The sequence below is a fragment of the Gorilla gorilla genome, chromosome 8 (genome assembly GCF_029281585.2).
Source record: "Gorilla gorilla gorilla isolate KB3781 chromosome 8, NHGRI_mGorGor1-v2.1_pri, whole genome shotgun sequence".
Classification (NCBI taxonomy): domain Eukaryota; kingdom Metazoa; phylum Chordata; class Mammalia; order Primates; family Hominidae; genus Gorilla; species Gorilla gorilla.
The window spans coordinates 92,826,770-92,838,894 of NC_073232.2; the positions used below are offsets into that span (position 1 = coordinate 92,826,770).

General features: G+C 54.7%; 1 protein-coding gene across 4 annotated transcripts in view; it reads left to right on the forward strand.

Annotated features, from left to right (window-relative positions):
• The first annotated feature begins 1,018 nt into the window (after positions 1–1,018).
• The window catches only part of TSPAN14 (tetraspanin 14), a 65,555-nt gene continuing 54,448 nt past the window's right edge, over positions 1,019–12,125 (forward strand). The window contains exon 1 of one of the 4 annotated variants that reach the window (XM_055352460.2): positions 1,019–1,053. Coding sequence is in view for 2 of the 4 variants with exons in the window: in XM_055352457.2 (XP_055208432.1) it covers positions 6,573–6,576 (4 nt within the window). In the remaining 2 variants the exon portion in view is untranslated. Of the gene's footprint in view, positions 1,054–6,344; positions 6,577–12,125 lie in introns of those variants that run through there. The other 3 variants (XM_055352457.2, XM_055352459.2, XM_055352462.2) reach the window with 3 other exon arrangements.

A 12,125-nucleotide genomic window follows, 5' to 3' on the forward strand; every position in this document is an offset into this window, starting at 1 on the left:
TACCCAACAGAGCAGACCACTCGGCCCTCAGCCACCGAATAAGTTTAAGAAACAGAGGTGTGGCATGCTTCATTCTACAGGTAGGGAGGCTGAGGCTGGGGAGCCGCCCCTGGCTATCCCTGGAAACCCCTCTACCCCACAGGAATCGTCCCAGCCATCTCTTTAGCGTAAAGGTGAGGAACAAATCTCAGCCACGATCCAAAGAGGGGCGCCACCCCTGGCTGTCCCTGGAAACCCCCCTACACCACAAGAATCGTCCCAGCCACCTCTTTAGCGTAAAGGTTAGGAAGAAATCTCAGCCACGATCCAAAGAAAGCTTGGTATTTTTAGCACCAAGGCCAGAAGGAGCGTGTCCTTACTCCTTGGTTTACAAAGAAATAAAAACCTTTTCCCCATCCTTCTTTTGATCGAAGACTACCCCCGCCCCCAGGCTCCAAAGCCGGGCAGGAACGCCTCTTATCTCCACCACAGCCATTTTCCTAACCCTTCGCCCGCTCTCCACGGTCATCCCGTGTATCCCTCGAGACGCCGCCTCCCATAGCTCGTGCTTCTCCCAGGTTCGGCTCCGACAAGGCCAGAGCGGCGTCTGCGCAGCGCAACGGCTCAGAGCGCTCCCGGCGGCTACAAGTGCCCGGCCCCGGGCCAGGCCCGGCCTGCGCCGCGCACCCACTGGGAGGGCGCGGACCGGGGCCGCCCCAAGCCTCCGGCACCGCCCAGAGCGGGACAAAGGGGCGGGCCAGCGACCCGGCCTCGCGGTCCCCGGTGCCGCCCGAGCCGGGAGGCGGGGTGCGGTGGGGGAGGGGCGAGGCGGCTGGGGGGAGGGGCGGGGCCAGGGCGGGCCCAGGCGCGCGGGGCCGCACCGGGCGGCGCAGGGAAGCGGCGCCCCTTCCTCGGCAGACGGCAGGCGCCGCGCCTCCGGCCCCGCCCCTCCGCGCCCCGCCCCCGCCGCTCGGACGGCCCGAGTCGCGCCCTCCCGCCCCGCGCCGCCGAACTTGCTCTAACTTCCTCGGCCGAGCCGGGCCGCGCCGCCGCTGCCGCCGCCGCCGCGCGCGGGTGAGTAGAGCGCGGAGACCTGGCTGGGGCGTCGGGCCCTGCCCCTTTCTTTGTCTGAGGCCGACTTCCCCGAGCGTTCTCCGGGGGCGAGGGCTGCTCCTTAGGTCCCTGTTTGGCCCCTCAGCCTCCCTCCCCGCCTGCCCAGGAGCGGCCCCGCGGGCGGCGCTGGCTTTGTCTGCCAGGATTGCTCGCTAGAGGTTGGAGGCCTCCGCCGGGACCCCGCTGAGCCGAACCCCGGCGCCGGGCGGACGAGAGCCGCGGCGGGCCCGGGGCCGGCACTCCTGGTTCGGTAGCCCTCGCCCCATCCGCGCGCCCCGGCGAGTGCGCGCCCGTGCCGGGCGGGGTGAGGGCGACGGGAGCCTGGACGGCCGCTGCTGCTCGGGGCTCTGCTTCTCGTCCCCAGCAGCGAGCTCGGGGATGGGCCACCCTTTCGGCTCAGTCACCCACCCTCGGCTCCCCGGAGATCGGGTCCGGGGTGGGGGTGGTTGTAGGCCGGGGCGGGCCGCCCCTTCCTCCTGCACTGCTGTGGTTGTGCTCAGTCTCCCACGCCGCCGTGGGTCCCACTCTGCCCGGCTTGGGTTTGGGACGGCCGGAGTTTGAGTAGGCGGTGACCCAGCTTCTCCGCGTTAGTCGTGCGGGGTTGTGTTTGGGAGCAAAGCCTGACCCCTGACCTAGCCGGAGTTCTGGTAGAGTGAGGTTTGTGGCTGCGGAGTGTGCTTGTCCCGGGCCGCTGCTGCTTCTCCTCCACCCCCAGGGGTGGGGTGCGGGTGGGTAGGAAGTGCCTGTGTGAGGGTGTGTGGAGGGACTTTGGCCCTGGGACCGCAGGAGCACTTGTCTTGGGGACTTAAAGTTGATCTCCGGCGAGAAACAGTCCGTGCTAGGGGGAGTCGGGGGAAGTCGTGGGCCCGGGTACTGGCCTGGGGCTGGGCGCAGAGCGGTGGTGAGTGCGGCGGTGTCACACACTCGTTGGCTGTGCTGGCAGTGCTATCCGGGAGGTCAGGCGGTGTTGGGCGGCTGTGCAGAGTATTGTATTGGAGCCTCTGCAGGTGTGCTCTTGGCAGTGGTCTGCTCTCCAGGGGATCTTCCTCCCTTCCGAGAGGGGGTTGCTCTTGGGCTAGTGAGAGAGTGGCCTGCCAAATCCTCAAAAGTAGCCTTCCCCTCGCCCCTTGACCTTGAAGTCCAGAAGCAGTTAGTGCCTGCTGAGTGCTCCGGCCACCCTTCTCTATTTGTGAAGGGAAACCTGGGGACAGGCCATCGGAGCACCCCTATGTCCTTGCCACATTTCAGCCAGCCGAGTGGTTGGTGGGGGCGGCCTTCTTTCCAGGGATCTTCCTGGGCCCTGGCACCCCCAGAATGAAGCCCAGACTCCACCATAATGGCCCTGTATGCCCTTCTATCCCCTTAGCTGCTGGTGTGATCATAGCCTCAAATTGCTGGGCTCAAGTGATCCTCCCACCTCAGCCTCCCAAAGCACAGGGATTACGGGTGTGAGCCACCACGCGCAGTCTGATCCCACTCCGATCCCTAACGTTATAGTGACAGGCCCTGGAAACCCAGGGCCACCAGATGTATTTTCCCTTTCCTTCTCATTGTGTTGCACCCCAACTTCAGTTGGAGACTTTCTGGATATATCCATCCCCACATCTCTGAACTCCACTGCTTGGGCCACCTAATGTCATCCTCAGTTTAGTTAACAAAGCATGGTTGAGATTTCTGTGGGGTGCGAGGCATTGTTGCAGGCACTATTCCAAGTCTGGAAATTCCCTCACCAGCTATAAACTTGGTGTGGTCTTAGAACCCAGGCTGGACGTGGCATAGGTGCTCAGTAGTGTTTATTGATCTGAGCTTGATCTCAGCGTAGCAGGATCATTCAGGGAGACGGGGTGGGGGGGGGGGGTCTGAGCCCATGGGTGCTTCTGAAGGTTTGTGGCTGCCCAGGAAGAAAGGGCATGGAGCTGCAGAATGGTTGGCTGCCCGGGGAAGTGTCCCCTTCACCAGCTGGGCAGCTGTGCTAGTCTCTGAGGACTGATGAAAGTCCTTCTCATGTAGGAAGTGGCAGGATGAAGTGGGAGAGGAGATGGCTCTGCCCTGAAGGTTGTGGCGGCAGTGAAGTGAAGTTCCCATGGAGGCCGGGGAGCAGGAAAGCCCTGGGTTCTGGAACTATTTCCTGAGGCCTCACTCTGTGCCACCATGTGCTCAGGAATTTGACCCATTTAACTTCGACTGAGGTAGAATTCCTTTTAGCAGTGCCTGCAAAGTGGCATTGTGCCAGGCCTGGGAAACCTTTGCTGGTTTAAAATTTAGTGAAGGACAAGATTATTTCATAGTGATACTAATAGTGAGTTTATTGAGACTTACACCCTAGAAGTTTGACTTGTAATAACTCATTTAATCCTTGAAAACAGCTGTGATGGCTGGGCGTGATGGCTCATGCCTGTAATCCCAGCACTTTGGGAGGCCGAGGTGGGTGGATCACCTGAGGTCAGGAGTTCAAGACCAGCCTGACCAACACGGTGAAACCCTGTCTTTACGAAAAATACAAAATTAGCTGGGCGTGGTGGCACATGCCTATAATCCCAGCTACTTGGGAGGCTGAGGCAGGAGAATTGCTTCAATCTGGGAGGTGGAGGTTGCAGTGAGCTGAGATTGCGCCGTTGCACTCCAGCCTGGGCAACAAGAATGAAACTCCATCTCAAAAAACAAAAAACAAAAAACAAAACAACCGTGATGTCAACAGCTCCATTTTACAGATGAGGAAACTGTGGTCCCGAGAGGTCACAGAGTAACTTGCTTGAAGTCTCAATATGAGCTGGGTTTTCTCATTTCTTTTTTTTTTTGATACTGAGTCTCACTCTATTGCCCAGGCTGGAGTGCAGTGGCGTGATCTCGGCTCACTGCAACCTCCGCCTCCTGGGTTCAAGTGATTCTTCTTCTGCCTCAGCCTCCCAAGTAGCTTGGACTACAGGTGTGCACCACCACACCCAGCTAATTTTTGTATTTTTAGTAGAGATGGGGTTTCACCATGTTGGCCAGGCTGGTCTTGAACTCCTGACCTCAAGTGATCCGCCCGCCTCGGCCTCCCAAAGTGCTGGGATTACAGGCGTGAGCCACTGTGCCTGACCAGGTTTTCTCATTTCTTTTTTTTTTTTTTTGAGACGGAGTCTCGCTCTGTCGCCCAGGCTGGAGTGCAGTGGCGCGATCTCGGCTCACTGCAAGCTCCGCCTCCCGGGTTCACGCCATTCTCCTGCCTCAGCCTCCCGCGTAGCTGGGACTACAGGCGCCCGCCACCACGCCCGGCTAATTTTTTGTATTTTTTAGTAGAGACGGGGTTTCACTGTGTTAGCCAGGATGGTCTCGATCTCCTGACCTCGTGATCCGCCCGCCTCGGCCTCCCAAAGTGCTGGGATTACAGGCGTGAGCCACCGCGCCCGGCCTCTCATTTCTAATTTAGACAATATGTTCCTCTCAGAGGTGATTAAAATGGATTCATATACCAAACAAGCCTGGCCCACAGTGGAACTAATGAGTGTTTTCAGTGAAGGTGCCCTTGTATCCCTGCCTCTGAACACATCTCATCTGTCCAGCACAGCCTGGGCACATAGCAGGTACCCCGGAACCCCCGCTGATTGGTGATGTAGCTTTTGTCTCCCTAAGGCCAGGGAATGGGAAGACCAGCACTACCACATGCAGAAGATTGGGGAGTCACTGCTTGTGTCTGTCTGGACAGATCACGGTTTGCTGTGGTAACAGCAGTCCCCAGGTCTCAGAGGCTTAAAGCAACAGAGGTTTATTTCTTGTTCACACTGCATGTTCATCACTTATCTGCTTTATGTTGTCCTCACTGGGGGGACCCATAGTGATTAGTGGGAACACCCCTGGTGGCTTGGACAGAGGGACAGAGAACATGATGATCCCTGTGTCCTGCCACTGAGTCCTGGTGGCCTTTAAGACGCCTATGGGAAGGGGATTAGGCTCCTGCTGCCTGTCTCTGCCCTGCCGTGTCAGTCCTTGGATATCTTGCATGTTCCATCCCCTACCTGGATGTGGCCTGTAGGGGCAGCCACCTTTCCTAGAAGCAGGAGCAGGTAGCGATACCCAGGCAGGCCTGGTCCTCCCCACTTTTGTGGGACTCGGGGATTGAGCTTGCAGGCATGGGGTGTAGAAAGCAGTTGTAGTGAGGTGACTGAAGGTGGACTCCCACTGGGGATGGGATTGAGTGTAGGGCTAGATCCCTGGTCTGTAGAAGGGAGTAGGAACCCTGTTAGTTACATTTTCCCGCTCAGGCCACCTTAGCAGGATTTTGAAGAGTCAGCCACACTGTCTCTTGATTTTGTGCCTGGTCACCTGCTTGGTCTCTGGTGATTTCCCTCGGGGCCAGCAGACACTGTTGGAGGTGGTGAGGCCTCAGGTTCTTCTGCTTCATGGTTAACTCACTCTGCTTAGGCATATTTCCACCTTTTCCAGGGCCTCCGTTTTTCTGCCAGTGGATTGAGAGGTGGTGGTGGTCTCCAGCAGTGGTCTCACTCTTGGCAGGCTATCAGAGTACCCAGGGAGCTGCGTAGAATGACGTTTTGAGAGTCTTTGGTCTAGGTGAATGCCAGTGTTTCAGTTTGCTTATCTTCCATTAATAGTAGTGTCCTCTGTAACTGTGAATCAGGGAGGCTATTCATAATATCTGCACATCCATTTTCTCCCTTAATTGCGTATGCTTTTGATTTAGACAGGGCAAGTAGCCATTTTGGTGGAGCGCAGGCCCTGGCAGGGGGGCAGTGTCCAGTGCCGCTCTCAATTAAACGTGAAGATGTGAAGATGAATAACACTGTCCAGCTTGCAGAGTGGACGGTGGTGAGGCAAGCTTTCAAGTTGCACCTACTTTCTAGTTGAGTGACCTACACAAGTCTTTGATTTTTTTTTTTTTTCTTCCTGGAAAAAAAAAAGTTGTCTACTTTTCTCATCTGTAAAGTGAGAAGAATCAAGTCTGTCTTTTCTGTCTCACGGGGTTGCAGTGAAGCATTAGTACACTGAGAAGCAAGATCCAAAGCCCCTGAGTTAGGCCTGACACTGGTGTGAGACAGCTGCCATCTCTGGCGGCACTCAGCAAGTGTTCACCAGCAGCTGATTCTGGGAACCTCACTTCCTCCGCCCTTGGGCTTGGTGGGGTTGGGTAGGGTTGGGTGGGGCTGTGGTTTTCTTTTAGGAGGCAGCAGGCCAGGCCTGGAGACCAGAGCTTAAGTGGGCCTGGGCAGGCTGGGGTTGAAACTCTTCACCCCTTGCGGTCTGTACTGCCTCCCAACTGAGCAGCCAGGGAGAAGGCCTAGAGCCTGTGCCTTTCAGCTAGATAGCTGGAGGAACTGGCTCCTCCCTCCTTAGGCTGTGCTGGCCTGAGCTGGGAGCCTGAGAGCTGGGGCAGTTGTCTCTAAAGTGGCTTCTGGGACTCTGGTAAGAGGTGAGCTCCTGGTGCTGCCTCAGAGCCTTTGTGTTTCCTGGCATTTGGGAGAGCTGGAGTTGGGCTGTCCTGCATGGGTAAGGTTTGGGGAGGGACTGGAACAAGGGGCTGGTGAACCTTCTCTGGGTTTTTCCTGCCTGACTATGCGTTGACAGTCCCAGCTGTTGGGCCTGTGCTCCTGTACACTGCACGGCCTTGAGAGGAGTTCGGAGCCCTAACATCCAGGAGAGAGGCCCCACAGCAGTGGAAGGAAATGGGTCTCTCCCGAATCTCTTTTGTTTGTACCCCAAGGTCTGAGTGGTGATCCTGGGGATGCTGTGGGACTCTCAGCAGTAGGAGTGTGTCTGTCCCCAATCTGGGTGCCCACCAGCTGTGCTGAGGGTCCTCTCCTGTGTCCCTGGGCCAGGCAGACAGGGTCTTTTTCTGGGGCTTGTTAGGGGAGGTCAGCCACAGCCCCAGACCAAGTAATTTACACACTCTGAGTGAGGGGTGGGAGCAGTGGGTCCAGGAAGACTTAGGGAGCTGGTGAAAGAAAAACTTAATTCTGACACTTGTTTAACTGGTAAGGTAGACTGTATCAGGACTATTACGATAGATGTAGGAATTATCGCAATGGATTTTGCAGTAGAGGGGAGAGAGTGGGCCAACTCCAAATACAACAAAGAAAAGTGGGAACTAATAGCCAAGGAGCGGAGTGTGGGGGCTCCTGAAAATTTCTAAGAGGGTAGGGAAATTTTTACTAAACTTAGCTAACTGAATTCTTGCTGCAGGCAGGCCGGGGTGATCAGGTTTTACCTGGGAGATAGTAGAGGATGAGAAATACGATCAGATATCCAGGGTGATTAGATATTGAGGTTGGGGGATTCTGGTTAACAGGAGTTTTGCTAAAACTAGGCTCTTAGAGAGAATGGAGTTAGGAACCCTAGGTCAGGACCAGGTGAGTAGAGGGCTCAGAGGAATAAAGTTTGGTCAGGGACAGAATCTCTGTCAGTATCCCGTGGCTGGCAGTGTCCTGTCCATTCTTCTTGCACTGGCCTGTCCCTCAGGAGACAGGTGTGAGTGGTCCTGAGCTTGGGCCAGTGTAAGAGTAGGGGACAGGTTTCTCTCCTTGTAGGTGTCCCTTCTTGTAAGTGTCACTCTCTTTTTTTCCAGAAACCTTGGTCCTTTTCAGCATCTGCTGGCCCCTTGTCCCTTGGCTCCCTTGCTCTTGGCCTGCTGGATTTCCTCTCTGCACCCAGGAAATCGCATGGACCTGGGTCCTTGTTTCCCTACAGCCCACCAATTTTGCTGCCTTTTTTTGCCCTCTGAAGCTGAGCTCCTGCTGCAATTTGTGTTTCCTGCTCTCCCTGTCCTGGGCAAACCAGTGTGACAACTTTGTGGTTCTCGCTCCCGCCTCCATCAGCCTGGGGATTGACTGTCCCATTTGTCTGAGCTGGGCAGAGGGAGGTGCTGTGGGGGATCTCTTCCTTTTGCTTGGACTGCACACTCCTGCTGCCTTCTAGCCGGAGCTCCTGGGCATTTTGCCTATGGGAGCTTCACCAGTTTCCTTCTGTTGAGGCCTACAGGTCCCTGCCTCCAGCCTACCTTGTTCCTCCTCCATGAGTGAGGCTCCTCCTTTTCTCTCTGGCCCTCCTGTCTACTTGATCAGACTCTGCCTCTCTTGAGGGCCGGCTCCCTCCAGCCTCCCCTGCACAGGTGACCCTGTTTGGCCTGCCTCCTTTTCTTGAGGCTGATCTTGTCTCAACAGTCAGCTTTTCAGGAACCAGGCCCTTGCTGTTGTAAGGAAAACCTGTCGGCTGTGGATGGGGCCTTCCCTCCTTCCTAGAGGCTCTGTAGCCAGCTTCCACCCTTGCAGTGGAACAGTGGTGGTGACAGAACCCTGCTCTCTGCAGCCATCCTGCCTACCACAGTCATTGTGTTTTGTCACTCTAGTAGCTTCTTGTGAAATACAAGTGATGGTATAAACGTGGATAGGTTTTTGAGGGGGGCATGCCAAAATCAGAGGTGGTGGTAGTGGTGGGGGATTCATTCCCAAGGGCTCTGGGGTGCTAAGTGTGTGAGCAAAGAGGAACAAGTGGCATGTGCCCAGGATGGGGTGGGGCGGGCAGGTTTAGTTGAGGGCTCATCTGGTGTAGGGTAGCCCTGACGCTCCCCTCCATGGCATGACTGATGAGGTGGCAAAGGCAGGTGCCAGGATTTGGTGTGTTGAAGATTAGTGCCTGGGTTGGGCTCTGCTCACTCCTGCAGAAAGACGGTTGGAGAGGGGCTGGTCTTGGTTTCACAGAGGATTGTGGGATTACAGGCAAGACCTGCTGAGGGCTTGCACTGAGCCACCGAGAGGAGCAGAATGAGATATGAGGGCTTCAGGTGCCAGTATGGTTCTCACTGTTGTGAGATCTCATTTGTTCCTTTTTTTTTTTCTTCAGACAGGGTCTCACTTTGTTGCCCAGGCTGGAGTGCAGTGGCCCTATCACAGCTCACTGAAGCCTCCACCTTCCTGGCTCAAGTGATCCTCCCGCCTCAGCCTCCTGAGTAGCAGGGACCACAGGCATGCAGCACCACACCCAGCTAATTTAAAGAATTTTTTGTAGAGATTGGATCTTGCTATGTTGCCTAGGCTGGTGTCAAACTCCTGGGCACTTGATTTATGCTTCTTAATTCAGGGGCTACTTATTGAACATATTTAGCAGTCTTCAGAAAGCATCTTATTCTGTAAGGGGAACCAAATATACCCATTCCCCCTCTCTGGCCTTCTTTCCCTGTGGTCTGGGTGGTCTTTGAGCTTGACGTCATTAGGAGGTGTTTATTTCTATCCGCCCTGGTGGCCTAGGGGGTAGGAATGGGGTGGGATGGGGTGGGATGGGGTGGGGTGGGGTGGAGGAGTTATTCTACATAGATAGAGTTCTGTTTGTGAACCACTGCCTGCCATCCACATCTCTCACTCAAATGGTCTGGCCAGTCCTGGTTCTAATGGTCATTGTGTCATTCCCCTCAGCAGCAGGAAAGGCTGGAATGGTTTTTGTATTGTTCCTTAGGGGGAAAAATCACTTGGAGGAAGTATATCAGTGCTTCTGAGTGCAGAGTATTTATTGACACGTCAGTTAAAGGAAGCTTTTAAACAACATATATGTATCCCTTTAGTGAGGAATAAATCTACAAGTGCATCTCACAGCTCCATTTTGCAGCTTCCATTTCCTGGAAGGTACATGGAGTTTAGTGGTTAGGGAATGGGGTTTTGAGCTGGGATTTTGGAGAAACTGTTTTTAGCCTGTCCTTGGAATTGGGCCAGGCCTAGAAATCTGTTGAAATAGCTTTCTTTAGTTGCTGAAACTGGGATGTGTTCATAGCACTAGGACCTCGAGCTCCACTGATGACTGAGTGGGGAGGGCTCAGAGAAGGGTCCCTGTGGATGCCCGGGATGCCTGGGTTTCAGCCCCGTCTCCTGCATCGCCTACATTGCCTGAATCTTAGGGTCTTACAGTTTTTATCATGAAGTGGGCTTGGCAGCAGATGGTCTGGTTTCTTTTGTGCCTTTGTCAGAATCTGTTCTTGCTCTTCTTAGGAAAACTTTCTATTTCGGGACTTGGGGTGGAGTCGAAAGCAGGGAGCCCTGTGAGTTGGTGAGTCTGTATCCCTGAGGCTGCCACTGCCTGACCCCCTCCTTCCCCTTGATTCGTTTCCCCTCCCCGTTACTCTGCCTTGTTCTAGGGAAACACCAGAAGCTGCCTGCAGACGGCTACGGGTAAAATTGTGTGTCCAGCCACAAACTTTAGGCGTTTTAAATATTAATTTAGGTTTAACATTTTTATTTACAAAAATGTATACATGATGAAAAACACATAACAAAGATACATGGTGAAAACTCCTGTTTCTATCCCTGACCCCTTCAGTTCTGCTCCCCTGAGGCCGCTGTCACCAGATGTTCAGTGCCTAGTCAAGCACGTCTGTATTCCTCTCTTGTTTATTACCCCAGTGGTATACTAATTATGCTGTTTTGCACTTCCTGATTTTTACTCTGAGAATTTATCCCAGGATTGTTCCATTTTAGCACACGTAGGTTAGTCCATTCTTTTTAACAGCAGTGCATGATTCTGCTGCACAGTGAATGATGACTCACTTTACCAGCTCTCTATTGATGGATTTTGAGGTTGCTTTCAGTGTTTTGTTTCTATAGGCTAAGCTGCAGGAGTGTCTTATGCATGCTGCAGGTCTGTAGTGGAAATGACTAGATGTGGAGTTACTGCATTAGGTGTGTAAAAGGAAAAGAAACATGCGGCTTTGATTCCAAAAGGGGGAATGAAAGTTTACAAAGTTTTCTTTTGGAGGGATCTTGGCCTTCTACAGAGACAAGAGCTGGAGAAACTACCGGGAAGGCATGAGGGGTGCCAGCGTGTTGGTTCCCACCCAAGTCCATCTTTGGTTCAGTTCAGGCCAGCCTGTCTCCGTGACCTCCATATTTACAGCCCTTGGCTGGCCCTCTGGGTCATGCAGCCTGTGCCCCTAAAAGTGTGAGGAGTCAGCCAGAGCGAGCTGGGGTGTAGGGGTGGGGGGAGCAGGCTTCTCATAGTGGGTTCCAGCAACCTCACGACTTTGCAGGACCTATGTGGGGTGTGAAGGGGGAGCGTTGGTTGCAGCAAGCTGGAGCTGGCGTCAGCTTTTAGAGGAGCAGATTTTCCCGCAGTGTCAGGGGTTGGTGTGAGGATCGGCCTCCTTCTCTGGCCTCCCTTGGCCTTTCGCTGCTCTGCACACCTCCCTGTTCAGGCCGCCTTGGGCCTGATTGCCACCCTGTGATTTTAAAAGCCTGTGTAAAAGGCACCTGGTGAAAATAATAGATGGGTTTTGTGTTTTGAGCGGGCACTTCCTTTCAGAACAGAAATGGGGTATGGTTCTTCCTGGGATGGGTGGGGAAGGAGGGACAGTCGTGAGGGTATGTTGGAGGTGCCCACTCTGTGTTGGGAGCTCTCTGGTTGTTTCCCTGTGTGGCTCTCACTGCCCCATGCCAGGGCAGGGTGGGAAGCAGGGAGACTTTAGGGCTGGCTGGCAGATAGACCTCCTAAATAGACCCTGACCTGGTGGGTTTGAGGCCTGTGTCCCTGCCATGGCTCTCCCACCCTTCTACTCAGAGAACTTCTCACCACTGCAGTTACATGCAGTCCCCGTGAGAAGGCCAGAGCTTCCCATGTGCAGCTCATTGTCTGGGCCTGGGTCCTTGGTAGCACAGAGGTTTCTATTGTGGCCTGGTGGCAGTGAGGGCTGACCTGTGGGGCTGAGGAGGCGGGACCTGGGGCCTCACAGTGGAGCTATTCAGGGGCTCTGCCCTGGTTTCCTGCTGCTTCCCATTGTAGATTTTTTGGGGGGAAGGGTGGGAGGGGACTAGAGAAGGAGGAGAGTGGGAGAGGGAGTGGTCAGTGCAACTATTGTTGCTGGTAGCAGGAGCCCATTATGCTTAATAGAGGTCCATTTGCAGACAGCCTTGAGCCACTCCAAGGCCCATCATGTGTTCTCAGATTCTAGTTTCTGTCTCTGTCAAGATCCCCCTTCGCCCTTCTCAGGTCCCTGTGCTTGCCTGGAACACCTCTGGGTAAGAGTTCTGAGCAGCTGGGCAAGGAGCAGGAGTGGCCGGTGC